The sequence below is a fragment of the Mus caroli genome, unplaced genomic scaffold (assembly GCF_978045245.1).
Source record: "Mus caroli unplaced genomic scaffold, Mus_caroli_1 scaffold_7, whole genome shotgun sequence".
Lineage (NCBI taxonomy): Eukaryota > Metazoa > Chordata > Mammalia > Rodentia > Muridae > Mus > Mus caroli.
Genome location: NW_028227262.1, coordinates 134,202,446 through 134,219,945, shown reverse-complemented (window position 1 = coordinate 134,219,945; position 17,500 = coordinate 134,202,446). Strand labels below are relative to the sequence as shown.

Genomic DNA, 17,500 nt, shown 5'->3' with positions numbered 1-17,500 from the left:
CTGCTTTCTATAGTCAAGTATTTGCTAATTTTTACATTCCAGAAATAGTTAATCCATTATGTTGTCATTTAATTAACTATGGTAATTTGTTATGTTAATTCATGGTGTTCAAGAAATTAACCATTAATTATTTCCTGATTACATCAAATTGGTAATTGTTTGTGTATTTACATTTTTAAGTTTTTATATGATCTTTAGTTGTTCTTGGAAATAAAAACCTCAGGAAGGCAAAAATATGTCTTCCAGGTTATGTCCTGAGTTACTGCCACACCCACCATAGTCTAAAGTCTTTTTGTTTGATTTTGTTTCGTTTGTTTTAATTCATAAACCAAGTTGCTACATAAAGTATGTAGAAAGTTTGTTTTTTATATCCACACCTTTCAAATTTTAATTTATAAGTCTTATGTAATTTTTTTTTCCTTCCAGAAGTCCAACTTTAGTAAAAAATATACCTACAAGTTTGGGCTATGGAGCAGCTCTAAATGCCAGTCTGCAGGTAAAATCATTAGATGCACATTTCCATTCCTGCCCTGTTTGGGTGTTTGGGCACTTTGCTGTTCTGCATGATTGTTATTTAGGCGAGATTATGATTGTTCTTAATAGTTGGTGTCTCGTCCAAGGAAGTTGTAGTACCTAGTACCGTGGAAAGCACTGATTCTCATTCACGCTACTTTTGATGTGAAGAAGCAAGAAGGACACCCTGTGGCAAAATCTGGAACACTCGGTTTTCCTGCAAATGCTAGATTGATAGAAGCATTTGCAAATGCATGTGGCTATGCATTAATATTTATCCAGGCTGTCATAAATGATTTCACATCATAGTGTTGGGGAACATGGTGCTTGTGGCAAAAACTTTAAAGTTTAATTATAATATATAATTTTTATGCAGAGGAGGCAAATGTCAGGACTTCTTTATTTTGAGTTAAGTTCTGGTCATTTTTTAAAAAGCACAGCAACTGCTTATATTATCCTGGAATATTTCTGAACATGTGAGGATTCAACATTTCATTATGCGAAAGGTTAACAGGGGGAAAGTTTGCTGTGGGAGCTATTGTTTATATGCTCACATCATGCTATTGCCCTTGCTCTCTCGCCTGCAAGTGGCCAGTTAGGAATTTTGGTCTTTCCATACATTTTATTTATGTACTTCTAAAATATCTACGATGCAATGTGCATCCTGTAAAAGGAGATGTGTGAGGTTGCAATGACTTTAAAGGGTGGGCATGTTAAAAGCTGTCTTGCTCCTTGTCCATCCCACTAGGCTGCCTTGGCAGAGAGCAGCTTGCCTTTGCTAAGTAACCCTGGACTGATCAATAACGCCTCCAGTGGCCTCCTGCAGGCCGTCCACGAAGACCTCAATGGTTCCCTGGACCACATCGACAGCAATGGGAACAGCAGTCCGGGTTGCTCACCTCAGCCACACATGTAAGTGTGGTTAACAAATTCCCGAAAGGGATGAAAATATATCCTTATGCTTCTGATTTTAATTTCTTTTCCTTGGAGTTTATCATGGGGTTTAAGTAAAAACATACATGTTTAAGTGGAGTGGGATTATACTATGCCCATAATATGTAAAGTATACCTAAATTGTTGTTAATATTAGAGATTATCCCAAGTGCCATATAGCTAGTATATGCCATATAGTAGCATGCTTCTACAAATTCTTAGTACTACTAAAGTCCTCTTGGGCATTAAGTACTGTCTCTGATGAATCTCCGTCTTATAAGGCATTACCACAGTTTGGTTTGTATGGTGTGATAAGAATACTCATGCTAGGGTAAGTTGTCATAATTTTTACTACTGTTACAGGACTCTAAACCATTTATGAACTGTAGTCAAGATATTGCCCATTTTTATAAACCGTAAAATGCAAAGTTTAACTGTTACCCACAGTTTACACAGAAGCTGGTAAGGTGTAACTTTTTGCCTGTCTTATAAATCAGTGTAATTACATATTCAAGTTTAATTACTGGTGCGTCTGTATTGGCAAGGTTTATATGTTATATTTTATGCAAGACTACGATTCCTATTAATATTTAGCAGCTAACTATATCATTAATTACTCTAAAATCTTTCCCCTACCATCTTTTTAATGGAGCCGAGAGTAGGAGTATTAAAAATTGATGTATTGTGGATTTCAGAAAAGTGTATGACACTTCGAAAATGCCAGGTCTTATTCAGTTGTGTCAGGCATCTCAGTTTCTTGTTTACTAAAGAGTACTGACCGTGGGAGGAATGAGAATTCCTGGAGAAATAACTGGAGTGTGTGCTTTTTAGCAGTTAGGATGGCATTCAGATGCTATTCTTCCCTGACTTAGTCTGCAAGCTGCGTAACTTCACATATCTACAGAAGATTGCTCCTTGTCTTCAGTTTTTGTATTTTATTCTTTGTGATGCAATTTGGCCTTCTGTTTTGCATCTGAGAATGTCTCATCATTGCAACACAGACTCAGACTCTAGTAAGTTCTCCTGCCTCAGCTTCCCAGGTGCTTCCTCAAGTCTAGGCATATGCTACCACCCTGAACTCTCCCTCCCCCTCCCTGAGAGTTTAGTCAAAGGCCTGAGAGAGATAGATAACTCTGCTATCTGCCCGTTTTCATTTGACCATTCACAAGTTACTGCTTTGTTGATTTTAAAAATACCTTCCTCTGTTTGACATATGGCCATCTTTGAGATCGTACACCTCATCCACGTTTGGCACTTTCAGGCTATCATCTTTGCAAAAACACACTGCAGTCATTAACGTGTTTCTTCAGATTCCAAGCCATTACTTTTCCAGAATGGAGAAATCTGTCTTTTGGAAGAGTCTTTAGTTGTATTAAATAATACAAAAGAAGTGATAAAACTCCAAGTAAAAAGAACATAAATATATGCTCTCTAGACTAACAGCTCTCTAAGTAAGGAAAAAGAGCAATCAGACAGGGTTTTACATCTGCCCCATCAGCCTGCCAGCCATAGAGCAGTAGCTGGGGGCTTTTCCTTTCAGTTGCCCTCCTGACTGTGCTAATGCTCACTCCCTGTGCAAATGCTAAAATAATTCATCTTTAAACACCCAACAAGAGTTAGATCCTGGTTTTTTGCCATTTAAAAAGGGGAGCCATATGAAAGGCATTCGTAAAAGCAGTATGTGAACTGTGGTTTACTCTTCTCTTGCTCCTATGTGCTATATAGAGACCAGTGCAAACCATACGCAAGAAGATGCAGAAGGAAGTCATTTTCACAAGTTTAATTGTCCAGTGCTCAGACTATTAAAATAAAAAATTAATGAGTTAATAAAATAGTTTATTAAACATTGTATTTTGGAACCTGAAATAATAATTGGACTAAATAATGGCTTTGTTAGGCTCATAGCATTTTTCACTTGACGGTTGGTGGTTCTGATCATTCAGTTTATCGTTAATTTAAAGTTTATGAATGAAATATCTAAAAGAAATAGTAGTATGCAAAAAACAACATTAAAATATATTTAGTGTCTGATATAGTGCCATTATCAATTTATATAATAAAACGTTCAGTTAATCCATTATGTGTGTTATACTGACATGAAGCAACACACACACACACACACACACACACACACACACACAAGTACCTGTATTTATTTTCCATAGACAAAAGAAAAGCCTCCCTTTCCTTGTAGGAAATAGATTTCAGAAAAAGATAAAAATTAGGAGTACCCCATATCTTGTCTTTTTCCTGAGTAATATAAATGAAAATCAAGTTTGTAATTATCCTGCAAAATATTGAGTCAACACTAATACTTCCCATCTCTTTGTGCTGCTCCATTAACTTCTTGCAGATTGTTCAGATATTAGTAGACATCACCTTAGAATTCTGCATCCTCAGCTTTATAATTCTAAGATGCTTGTTTGTAAGGAATTATAAGGATCTTATGATTGTTATGAAGCAAAGCAAAGTGAAATTATAGGCATGGATCCATCAATTAAAATTGTTTGCCTCTAGCTGAATATAGTTGGGAAAATTTGGGGATTGAATAAAAATGAAAATCCTATCTTATGAAAGAGTATGTAGTATTTTGGGGGTTCTTATGTGAATTCATGCCACGTGTTGTTTTGAATGGGTTAGCTATATTGATATTAATATGAGAGAGAGAGATCTCAGCCCAAATGTGTTAGATTGTCAGTAACATAGCACCAGATTCATCATTCAGTACCCAATAGGAGTGACAAGTATTCTTTCCTTGGTTTCTTTTTCTTTCTATTTTCTTCTATAATACCTACTACTTCAGATTTATGCAAAAAAAAAAAAAGGGAGTGCCTGGAACATAATGGTGCTTCTTGCGTTATATACTCACCTAGGTACAGATTGATAGGACCTTGGATTAAAATTACAATACCTCATTGCCAACTTAAGTGAGAATAAATTCAATACAAAATGCATTTTTCAATTTTAGTACTTTCTGTCCTCTTCAAAAGTTTATACAGTCTGGCAAAACTATCTTTTTATCCTTTTACCCCTTCCTCTCTTATAATCCAGGAAGTAAGCATCCCATTAAAAAAGAGGCAGTGTAACAGAGGAATTTATTGTATGGAGCTCAGTACTCATACTCAGTGAGATAAGGATTAGAAGCATAAGAAAATATAAACTGAAGTTGTTTGCAGGGAGCAACTCTAGCAGAGAGAATAATACCAACCCAGTATTAGTAGCTCATGTGCCTCAAAATAAGGAGAATTAGGTTAGACAGGACTTAGAACATGCAAGTAACTACAGAGTTTAGAATAGATGAAGATGAGGCCATCCCCTAAGTGAGTAAGTAGCAGGCCGTGGAGCTTGTTCATCAGTAGGGAGCTTATTCAGGATTATTGGTTTGACTTTGATACCAAAGTTGATACCATAGTTGGTGTTCTGCTTTAAGAAGCAAGCTCCCCAAACACACACCACTTGTACTATGTCACAATGACAAAAATGTCAAGATGCTTTACAGTTAAGAGACCTGGATGCAGAAGACTAATTTTTGTAGGCTCTAGTATCTACAGTATCTGCTTTAAGGCATGGAAAAAGTGAATTAATCCAATAAGTGTTTTAAAATATAGATGGAAAAGGGCATCCAACTGTACTGTAAGAAGAAACCAAGACAAACTCATGGCTACAGTAAAACCAGTGCAAAGAAGAAGGCAAGATAGAAAGGAAAAGTGATGACTTCATAATTTTAGTTGTAGAGTCTAAGATATGAAATGTCCTCAGATTCTAGGGGTGATAAAAACACCAGACATGCTTAGTTTGTTTAGATTTTTATTCAGTTCCATAATAGTGATGTGGTCGAATGTGAATGTGTATTTGAGGATGGTAGAGATATGCATCATTACAATAAAGGGACAGATGTGGGCTGGTTGAAGATGCCAAGTTTCCCCATATATTCCACTGGGCATTGCTAAACCTCCCCACCCATACCAGGTATAATAGGATAGAGTGGCCTTTGGACACTCAAAACCAAAAACTCAAATGGCTGGTTAGTTTTTTCTCCTGCAGCTACTGGGGTTTCTTCTTGACTACTCTCCGGATTCTGCCTGAGTTCTCCCTAGCAACTCCAAGTGTCCCACCCCATCCTCAGTCATTGGTCACTGGTGTGTTTATTGATGGATCAAGAACCAACTGGGAAACAAGAGTTTAACATCAGAACCAACCCCTTCATTTCCACTCTTCTTTTCTAACTCTCCTTCCATTACAAAATTTTATTTTATTTTATTTTATTTTATTTTATTTTATTTATTTATTTATTTATTTATTTATTTATTTATTTATTTATTTATTTTTGAGACAGGGTTTCTCTGTATAGTCCTGGCTGTCCTGGAACTCACTTTGTAGACCAGGCTGGCCTCAAAGTCAGAAAGCCTTTGCCTCCTAAGTGCTGGGATTAAAGGTGTTTGCCACCACTGCCCCACTACAAAATTTTATTTTTGTAAAGCAAAACTTTTCCTCCCAAAAATTCATTTAGTTAGTTTATTTGAAACTGTTTGTCTGTTCTTTCTTTACCTTGTGCCAGGTTTTTCTTACATAAATCCACCTCTCCTTATCATAATGATCCTATTGCCCAAGAGGCTTTAGTGATTAAGTTTTTTGTCAGAGTCAAACTTCAGCTTCTTGCTTCCAAAAGCCTGGTTCTTCATACCACTCCTTGAACTAATACTGTGTCACCTGGGTGCACTGGGACATGCATGTTCATTCTGCAGTTATCTCCAAGTTAACACCAAGTTTCTTAAGAATGTATAGTACATTTTAGTCATAATGGCCAGTTCATTGGAAACAGCTTAGCTTTACAAAGTAATACCTACAGCGATAACATCCATGATTTGGCTAGATCACTGCAAAAGGAAAACCAAACACTTAGACCAGTAATTAGCTCTAATATTGCTCGTTATGTGTACTAAGCTGTTTGAGATCTTAACTCAGATGATCATTCTTGTACACTCAATACTTGACCAACTGATCTGTCTCCTCAGCCCTTCAGTTAGATTGATGCTGTGTTTATGCAGGAATAATTCCAACCTACTGTCTTCTCATATTTGTTAGCTATAAAGGAGAAAAAAATATTTGAATCAGAATTGAAAGTTGAACCCATACCAATAAAATTAGTCCTAAGGCTTTCTTTATCCACGCTGTGGCAAATATTGGGGCTTAATGATGAAATCACATTAATTAGCACAGACCCACTGTTTCTTCTCTATTAAGCCAGTATTGCTTCCCATTCTCAATGGATTGGCTCAGATTCACCTTCTCTTGTGCAATCTTAAATGAGATCCTCATTTTTATATTTTCCACTCCTATTCCAAAAGATCCAAGTGAATGTTCTTCCTAAAGCTGGCTTGTTATTGAGGCACAAGTTATCCATTTTTGTGGGGCTCTCTTTCAGATTACTGCTTCCTACTGGTGAGTTTCTTACATGTTACTTCTGAAAACCCCTATTTTCCTGCCATTTAAAAGTGCTTCTTGCTAAATATTTGGCCTTGATTACAAATGATCATCATTTTCCTCCTCTTATGGGAGAAAATGCCCGAAGTCGGAGAGTTAATGATATACTATAATGAACACTAATATGCTGCCTTATAAAACATATTGCTTGTATCTTTAGAATGCAAACCTTAGGAGTAAAGATACATATGTTGTATAAAAGCAGTATGTGTTGGTAGAAGATTGCAGTGAGGTTATATTTACCTCTGTGACCAGTGTGTATTCTATGTACCTCCAAAATTCCTGAATCACATATATCTTTCCCATTTTGGTAGAATCTTTGGCTCCTGAAGAGCTTCAAGAAGCCTCATGTATGGGTAACAGTTTACCACAAAGATAGCTAAAAGGGTTCACCATGTGTCCATTTTCTGATATGGTGTTGAGTCTCTACACCATGAGTCAACACAAAGCACGATATTGGAATATGTAACATTTCCTTTGTCCCTCCTCCCATTCTTACTCCTTTCCTTAAAGTTTAAACTACCATCTGAAGGCACATGTTAGTTTCACAGATCCTACTCCTTTCATTGGTGATATTTTATAAAAAATTCCCACAGGTGTTAGAGCTCACTCTGGACAAAGGCATTTGAAAGTGGTGTGGCTCTTCATTTGAGGAAAACGGTTAAAAGCGACTGATAATCTGAGCCAGTGGTGTGCTCTCTCATTGTTTTCACTCCTGTGAAAGCAGTATTATTTTCTGCTATTTGGGGCCTTTGTGTTACATTATGATGTTCTGAACTAAAAGGTCCTTCTTGGCTCCCCTTGCATTGTCACAGATGTTCTCATTAGCACTGTTCCTGGCATCTTTAATTTTTAGCCCCTAACCTTTCATGGCCTCTTGTAATTTTTGTTCTGATTTAATTCCATCTTTATTTAATGTCTAAACTTTTTCATTAACTTTGCTAGTTAGCTTTGAGATCTCCTTCCAAAATGATTGTGCAGCGCTCATGACGATGCTAGCTCTTTATCATCTCATTTCCTTTGTCAAGAGCTGCAAGGATGGATCAGTAGCTCCTGTTCTTTTTGACATTATTCCAGGCCCTGTATGTGGTACTTACAACTCATTCTAGTTCCTCTTAATAAAAAGATCCTACCAGAGGTACAGTATCTTCTGCTAAAATGTGTGATATCCCCAGCGTGCCAATTGTGGAAATTTGTGGGTTCCTATTGAGTTTTGAAGGTTTTTATAGAACTTTACAGATGCTATCTGACATCCATGGTGTGAAATCCCACAATTTAGGCAAAGTGTGTCAGTCAACTTTAGCTGACAGTACTGTAGCTTACTGATTCTGTTTCATATCTAAAGAAGATATTTGTTAGAAGATAACATCTCCTTTTTCTCTGGAGAGCCATAGAAATTTTCTGTCTCTAAGAGTCAAAGAATCCTTCTCTAAATGGTTAAAGAACAAATATTGCTTAGATATTATCTTTTTCATATGTCTAGACAACAAAAAAAAGTAAAGAATCTACTTATCCATGTCCCCCAAAATCTTAAATTTAGCTTTTACAAAAGAATTAGGAAGTGGAAATATTTGACTCCTTTGAAACAGATTAAAATTAACCATTTCTGTAAATTATTAATAATATTTCAATGTGAATAAAATCAATTGAAAGCATCCCTATACTGTGTTCCATAAGCAGTAGATATCATTAGGATAGAATTAACTATAGATAGATAGATAGATAGATAGATAGATAGATAGATAGATAGATAGATAGATAGATAGGCAGGCAGGCATTAGTATAATGTATAAGCAACAATTAATCAAATAATTTAACATCATTAGTGGAGATGAATATTTCTTCGATTGATATTCAGCTTTGGAGTAACAACTAAACATTTAAAAGACAAAAAGAATAGGCCATTAAGTGTTACGCTCTTTTTATCCTCTTACTGCTCATAAGTTTATATTGCAACATAAAAGCCATAATCCTTTTGTTAACTACCAAATCAGAGAAATACAGGATGCACTAGGTTCACCACAAAAGGTCAACATTGTTTAAATTTTCTATTCCATTCTCATGGTTTGTACATAGTATTCATGATCAGGTGACAACTGAAGTTTGAGTCAATTCAGTGATTTAGTCTTAGCAAGGGTTTAGGTCCACCAGAGCAGCCAGTCTCAAAGGATAGATAGACCTCATAACACAAACCATGTGAAGTCCAGCTGGAAATCAAGTGCCTACAAAGATATGCTAGGCACCAGCTTTACTAAGAGGCAACTGAGAGGGAGACCATTTCACTTGGGCAGACTGGCAGTGGGAAAAATAAACAGTCCAGGCAAACAAAAATCCACCTATCAGTGTGGCAATCAGAGCCCTGTGTCCAACTATAAGACTGTGAGGTTGAGACCTTTAAGAAGTCAGAATCCAAGATGTCCAGTTAAATTAAATAGGAACTGGTATATAGGTCCCATAAACCCATGCATACTGCTGTTGCAGACTAAAGCTCAGTCCAAGGAATAAAACCAAACAGATGTTGGAGACGTGGCTCCAGTTGAGTTGGGACAGAAGCAAGGCAGCACTAGATGCTAAATGTTAGGATCTGAGCTAAGCTTTATTTCTCTCAATGACACATGGGAAATGGAAGACTCCTTAGACTATGGTTGAAAGTCTGTGAAGACCATACATAAAAGGGACACAGGATATACTTGTGTATATCCACAGGCATTAACTGAATTCAAAGATTGGGTGCAATTATTTGTAATTATCAATGGTCAAAATAATTTCATATTAGACAAAATCATATCTATTATTGTCACTAAGTTTAAAGAATTCAAATATCTAGCAAATCTTGATTCTGGTGAGTATATCTTCTTAATAGATGTCACAGAAAGAAAAACTATATAAAATGACTTCGCACTAAGCGTCAAAATAATGCATAATCCAATTTCTTTAAACAGTGTTCCATAAATTTGAATATATTTCAATATGGTGCTTCAGGTAAAATCAGGAAGTCTTATAGAAATTTTGAGACATATGCTTATGATTGCAAATTTCTGTTTTATATCTTTAAGCCAGCTTTGTTGTTGTTGTTGTTGTTGTTGTTGTTGTTGTTGTTGTTGTTGTTAGAATTCTCTTGACTGTAATGGAATTTGTAGGCACATCTTGAGGTCAGGTTTATTTGAGATTTAGACTAGAATTATAAACTACATCATTAATAATTGATATATGTCTTAGAGGGGAAACATAATCATTATCTGAAAATAACAGTACTTTGCAATCAAATACTACAATGCGTACGTTGTTAAAAGAAAAAAATGGTTTATTAAATATGCTAGTATTAAAATTAGACCCCAGCTTTGAATTTAAAGATAGTTTACTCGCTTATGTTCAGCAGATGTTGAGAGTTAGTAGGATATCTGTACTTATATTCTGGCAAAGATGCCATCTGTAGGTATATATGGCATGGAGGAAAACTGGTTCACTCCAACTTTAGTCACTTTTCTGTCACACATTTCTTTCAAGAAGGAACATTTTCATCTTCATCAAGAGGAAAGAAGAAGGAATTCTATTTCAGTAAGACTGGTATGTTTTGGCCTAGAGGTAGTAGTTATATGCAACTTAGTTATATCACAATAATGATTAATCTAATCAACACTAAAAATTTTAATATTGGGTGATAGCTAAATCTACAAAAATAATAAGCAGTATAGTAAGGAAATAAGTTGCAGGAGTGGAATATATTAATAAAGATTTGAGAACTTTATTCCTGGTTGTTGTAATAATATTGTCATTCACCATCTGCATTGAAACATTAAGCTTATACTATAATAGTTTACTTGATCCTGATACAGTCTGGATTATCCTTTGAAAGGATAAAATCTTACATAAAGTGCCATAAATTTTCTATGGATAGAAATGTAAGTTTACTGATATTAGCCTGAGCAGCTCTCATTTCATAAGAATTAACCAAATGGTTTCCTCTCTTTTATAAAAGAGTAAATATTTTATTTGAATTTTTAACTTTATTTAATCAGTATACTTCCAGAAGATAGTAGATAATTTCCATTTCCTCAAGAAGAAAGTGTCAATTTTCTGAAAAGGCATTCTCACTTCAAACAGAATATATAAATGGAGATTACTAAACTTGCAATTTTTGCACATTTACAATCAATTCAATAGAAATTATCTATTGAAAAAAAAGCAATATAAACAATTGTTCTCATGAAATTAAATTTATCTTAAAGAAATCTGTATTTGTATGTTATAATGTTATATATTCAAAACATTCACATTGAAAGTAAGAGGGTTTTGTTATTGACAAATAGAGCTAGTTGGAAGGAAATGTATTTAAACAAACACGAAATAGACAGATTACAAATTGTATATGTTGTTTTTCTTAGTAACCTAGATATCAGTGGTTATTCATTTAACAGCCTGTACTATACAGAGGAAAAAAATGTAGTTATTTAAGAGAAACTCCCATCTGGCTCTTGAGTTTTCTGTTAACTAGAAAGTTTGTGATGTTATTTTATGAAATAAGCAAAACCTATGGAATTAATGTACACCATGTGTCTGTACTGAATTTATTCTCATATCTTTAAATATTATTCACCAACTAGGACACAGCTGTGAAGAATGGGCAGGGATGAGTTTTATGACTGTAAACATTTCATTTGGAGTTTTATGTCCCACTTGTGGAAAAGTATTCAAGTTCCATTTAGTAAAAATAAAGACCTAATGTAGCTTCAGGTTGTACTTTCAAATATTACCTGAAGTGTGGGGTTTTATAATAACTACACAATTATGGAAACAGAGCATGTTATACCTTTCTTTTAGGAGATATTCTTCTCAAATAACTAGAGCATATGGGTAAAGCTTACAACGAAATAACCTACAATAAGCAAATGAAAGCACACAAACATTTGCAGTCTTTTGTAACATTTGGTCAGATACATCACGTATCTAATTTTTACTGAAATATTCTGTATTATAGATATGGGTCATAATTTGTATTTTTCTTCACAATATTTATTGATATATATCATATATGTTAAGACTTCAAGTTTCAACATTAGCTTCATATGGTACATATACACATACATTCACATTACATATAAAGAACCAGACAGACTGATTGATTGATTGATTGATCGATTGATTGTCTGAAATGATTGTATGTGGTATTGTGGATTGATCTCATATTTTACACATTCAGGAGCAAGCCTTACCCTACTGACTTCCCATACCAGGTTTCATGGTTTGATTGGGTTCACACTGTATCACTGAGTCTCTCACAAACAATGATGACAGATAACTAATTATGACAATGCAGACTCATCCAAGTCATACTGAATACTTGATAACACTGATATCATCCAAATGCGAAAGCACCTCTAAGATTCTACTCTGCCCTCCATTTACTTAGAATTTGTTTAAATATTTCAGCTTAAGAAACCTTACTCATAGGCCTTTCTCATTCAAAAAAAAAAAAAACCAGGAAACCGGGCGTGGTGGCGCATGCCTTTAATCCCAGCACTCGGGAGGCAGAAGCAGGCAGATTTATGAGTTCAAGGCCAGCCTGGTCTACAAAGTGAGTTCCAGGACAGCCAGGGCTATAGAGAGAAACCCTGTCTCAAAAAACCAAAAAAGAAAAAAGAAGAAAACCAGGAAGAATTTATAGGACCATTAACTTAGTCTTGAGCAAGGGTATAGTGAATAAAATTTACATCCCTCTAGGGATTAGGCTGTGTGACCACAATCTAAAGAGATAAACTTTCCTCTTGTAATGTGACTGTGCTTCAGGGTGCAGGCAAATATTAACATTTCTTCTGCCTTCACTGATGCCTTAGGTCCTTATAATTTTCACAACAAAAGAAGCAACACGTTCCTTTAGGCGAAAAGTCAGTGTATTACTGTAACTTGTCCTCTGTGGTTTGGAAATACACACTTACAGAGGGTGATTGTAACAGTGAGCATTTAACTAGAATATAAAAATCAACTGCTATTTTGCAGATTTCTCAAATAAGTCAAGCTGATTTAAAAAGAAAATAAGCTCACATGAGCACCTACTACTGAATATGACATTTACAATGTATATGACATGGTCTGGGTGTCCCTATCCTCTGAGGATATAGGTCATTACAGACATGAAAACAAAGGGAGAAAGAGAGCTTTTGTGGGTACAGAGAGTTAAAATTTTAGGTTAGCGTAAAATCAGCTTTTAGATTGTGTTTTCTGGAAATTACTGATACATGGCTGTTATTTGCCTACATCAATCACAATTGTAAATACTCAGTTCAGTTTTAGGCTGATGAATGGAAAGAATGGAGAGGTGGCTCAACCATGGCTCATCCTGAGGACTCTTGCTCACAGCATTGGCCAGACCACCTGGAGAGGCATGGGCATAGAAGATTGGAAAGAAGCTGGGTACCAGGACTTATAGTTGGTTATCCCTGAAATCATAATAAAGATACAGGTATTTTTTAAATATGGAAAGAAGACACTCAAGAGTATAGGCTACATACTTCTTAAAAGGCATCTTTTAAGAACTTATGTTCTGGACAAAGATGGTCATTGATGATAATGGACTAGAATTGATTTGGAAAAGCTGTGGCCATAACTAGTAGATACTATTTGAATAGAGAGATCTGTTTAAAATAATTTGAATATTTCACAATATATGTGTATATATGTATACTATCATTGCATAAATGTTCAATTTTATTTTTAATATATCTCTTACATAGTAAATATACTTAAAGTCTAATTTTTAAAATGCAAACACTGGTTTCCTTTTTTTTTTTTTTCTACTCTGCTATAGAAACATGATTGTTTTTTCCTTGAGAGAACAAAATTGAATGCCCTTTTCTTAAAGCATTCATTTAAAAATCTTGTTCCTTAAAATGGCATAGGAACGCAGACTGAAAATTAGATATAAGTAATGTTTCCAGGAAGCATGAGTGAATATTATTGTGGCAATTGTTGTCACTTGCATTGGAGTCACTGACACTTGTGGTAAATTTTAACTTCATTATCTGTCATCTTCTCTAGTAAAATTGAAGCCTTCTGAGGTCATACCCACAACATTGAAAACTGTGTGTGTGTATGTGTCTGTTGGTGTGTGCATATTATAGGTGTGTATGTATATATGTGTACATATGGATATGTATGTAATTCATCTATATATGTATAGAGATGCAATTCATCAGCATCACATGTTTAGTTATGAGCTTTCCCTGTGCCCATGATAGAGTGCAGAAGGAAGCCTTTCACATGTATATAAATTTAAGAGCCAGGAAATGCAAAACTTTCCACTCCATAACCTACAGCCTACGTTGCTTCTTTCCCACCATTTTTAGTGTGTTATTTGCCCATGCTTTCAGCAACATATCTCGCTGTACTAGAAAGCTCTGAACTGGCAGTCTCCCTCGCACTGTTCTCCACTCTGTTTATACAGTGCAAAACAATCCTAAAACTCCAAACTCTTCATTTGACTTTATCTAAGGGATTTGATTTGATCACAACCATAAAGGAAATTCTAGTATAAAAACAAATTTAGTTCCTAATAGGCATATGATCTACACACATACATAAAATTACTATATTTCTTAAAATACGCATCTTAATCTATTCTAGGTTTCCTTAGCTCAGTGTGTACTACCAGAACTGAGTAAGCTTGTGTGCACAGCAAATATAATACAAGCCTGGACCACTCGATGAATGTATGTTAATGATTTTAATGACAAGCTCATGATGAGCCCTGTGATGGATGAGTGAGGAGAATAAAAGTAGAAGTTCTCTGAGCAGTGCATGTCGATGTTGGCTCCTCTCTTTTGAAATTAGCTTTCCATGTGATGTAAAATGATCAGAGACATGAGCTCAGCTTTTCTGGCTTTTCATTGTGGTGCTCAGAAATTTGTTCATTAATCATTCTTTCGAATGATTATAGTAACAAATTGTGTTACTTTTTATATTTCCTTATTCTTTTAAGAAAAGGTAGCTCATCATTATGTGTTTTATAACTGGCATCTGAAATGTGTGCCACAGGTATTTTTTTGTTTGTTTGTTTTTGTGTTGTGATGTTTCTGAGATACTCATTATATTTTGCTTTGAGAGAAGGACTAAAATATATTTTAGATTCCATGCCATGTTAACCATCAGTTTCTGTGTTTATAATATACCTCCCTTCACAAAAAGAAGTAAGGTTTTCTTGACCATTTGTGACCCAGGCATGGAATCACAATATTCACATTTTTACATATATATTGTTATCTTTGTGATATGGAAATTTTATACATATGTATTGTATATGTATATAAGATAAGTAATAGCATTGTAAAAGATAGATATTTTTGTATCTCATGTCTATGACTAAAACATCAACATGGGTACAGTCAGATCACAGTAACCTCACTGACCTATTAGGAAAAGAGCCCAACTTCAAATCCAAGTATTCTGTCCCCAGAGCCCACTATACTCTTACGTACTTAGCCATTGCTGCATGACTGAAGATTACAAACTAGGTGACTAAACTGTTCAGTGTTTCTTATGCTACACCCCCAAATTAATCAAAATACTAAATACATAGAAATCTACTGTGTTGAATGACTCCCTTGTAATTGAAATCCTTCAGATGACTCCACATGAGAGGAAGATTTGTAGTGAGGTGTGAGTAGCAGAAGGCGAGGTCATTTTTACTTAAGTTGTCATGGGGTTTTCTAAAATGGAAAGGAGATTTTGTTCCCCTAAAACAATCTTAAGTATGCTACACATGGTACACTAAAACATGTGGAAAATGAATGCAACAAAAGTATTCAATGGATTTTAATCATAAACAAATTTAGCATCCCTGGGTTGGAAGCAAGGAGAGAAAGATATTATTAACAACCACAAGAATAAACTAATTCTCTATAAACCCTAACGCACAAAAGGTGTGTGTGGGCGTGCGGGGGGTAGGTGTGTGGTTGGGTGTATGTCAGAGGGAGAGAGACAGAGAAAGAGAGAGAGAGTTCTATTTCTTCTATACTGAGAGGCAACGCACAGTTGAACGTATGCATCACTTTGAGTACTAAATGAGGAAATGAACAATTAGAGTTTCCCAATTCAATCTAGCATTCAGAACATTTTAGTGAATAGCAAGCCCTAATCACTGAGGATAATTAGAGTAAACACTAAAGGTTAATATAATAGCTACCTTTTTCCTAATTATGCCTGATAAATGTCCTGTGTATATTCAAATCTTTTTAAGTTTAAATAGGTGTTTCTATATATTATGTAACTATAAAAATGGATAAACCTGGTATCAAGATGCATGTGTTGCGTGGAATCTCAGCAACCAAGAGACTAAGGCCGAATAATAGAGTATTTGATGCTAGCCTGGGCTACATAGTGAGATTCTGACTCAACATACTGAAGGACATCGTCCTTAAATCCATTTCTCTTATTTGCTTATGTTGATACACCAAAATATAAAGTCTTCAAATCATAAACGTGAGGATACTTTCAACCTGAGAAATGAAAACTTTAAATAAAGCATCCCCATATTTGATGGAGTTTATGATTCAAAGATTTTATGGTTTAGAATATCAGCATAAACAATTTTTAAAAATGCTTTAGTGGGGTCAAGGAGAAGATTGGTATAATTTAGATGGGTCAGAAAGTATATAGAGAGTTAACTCTAGATGCCTTAGTGCTTAAATAACAGGCTGTTTCTAGGTAGGCTACTTTATGGAAGGGAAATCCGGGCTTTCTGTGCTTAGTGAAGTACAGCTGACTGTGCAGAGGCACATCCTGATGGGATGAGCACTAAGAGGAGGAAGACTTGAGTTCTTAATGTCACTTGCTACTTAGAAACATTGTTGCATATAGGTTAGTTAGGTAATAGGTTGTTAGAAATACTCAAGTGTTCTCTCTTATTTTTTACCAATACCCATGTCGAAATTCAGTTCTGTATTTTATACAAAGCAATGAGTTAATGAAAACCATCCATGTGTATTAATTTTTTCTAAAGATGCAAAGGTATATAACTTTGTAGTTATCCTTTTTCAAAATGTATTGCTTATGTTTTGATAATGCATTCCTCTTTATTGAGAGCTGGACAATTTTCTATAATGTTCTTTCTTTAAATAAAATCCTCCAAAGAAAACACAAATAATCGAGATGGTGGAAGTAGAGGAACAGAAAGCTGCCAGTGAGGGGACTTTCTGGGTCTCCTCAGAATCCCAAGCCTGTTGAGGAGACCCCGAGACACAAGAGGCTAGGTCCTTAGCTAAGTATATAGGAAGCTCCAAATAAGAAAAATGGATTTAAGGACAATGCCATCCAGGATGCTGAGTCAGAATCTCACTATGTAGCCCAGGCTAGCATCGAATTTACTATTATTCTGCCTTAGCCTCCTAGGTGCTGAGAGTCCAGGCATGTATCTTGATGCCTGGTTTATATATTTTGATAGTTACTTAATGTCTGATAATGCCTATTTAAACTTAAAAGTTTTGAATATACACAGGTCATTTATGAGACCTAATTTGGAAAAAGGTAGCTATTATATTAACCTTAAGAGTTTACTCTAATTATCCTCAGTGCTTAG

At 35.2% G+C, this 17,500-nt stretch overlaps 1 protein-coding gene across 6 annotated transcripts in view; it reads left to right on the top strand.

The window, feature by feature from the left end:
• The window catches only part of Foxp2 (forkhead box P2), a 543,295-nt gene that overhangs the window by 519,550 nt on the left and 6,245 nt on the right, over positions 1 to 17,500 (top strand). For all 6 annotated transcript variants that reach the window (XM_085840817.1, XM_085840813.1, XM_085840818.1 and 3 more), the window contains 2 exons: positions 427 to 496; positions 1,262 to 1,425. In XM_085840817.1, the coding sequence (XP_085696943.1) occupies positions 427 to 496; positions 1,262 to 1,425 (234 nt within the window). The remainder of the gene's footprint in view (positions 1 to 426; positions 497 to 1,261; positions 1,426 to 17,500) is intronic.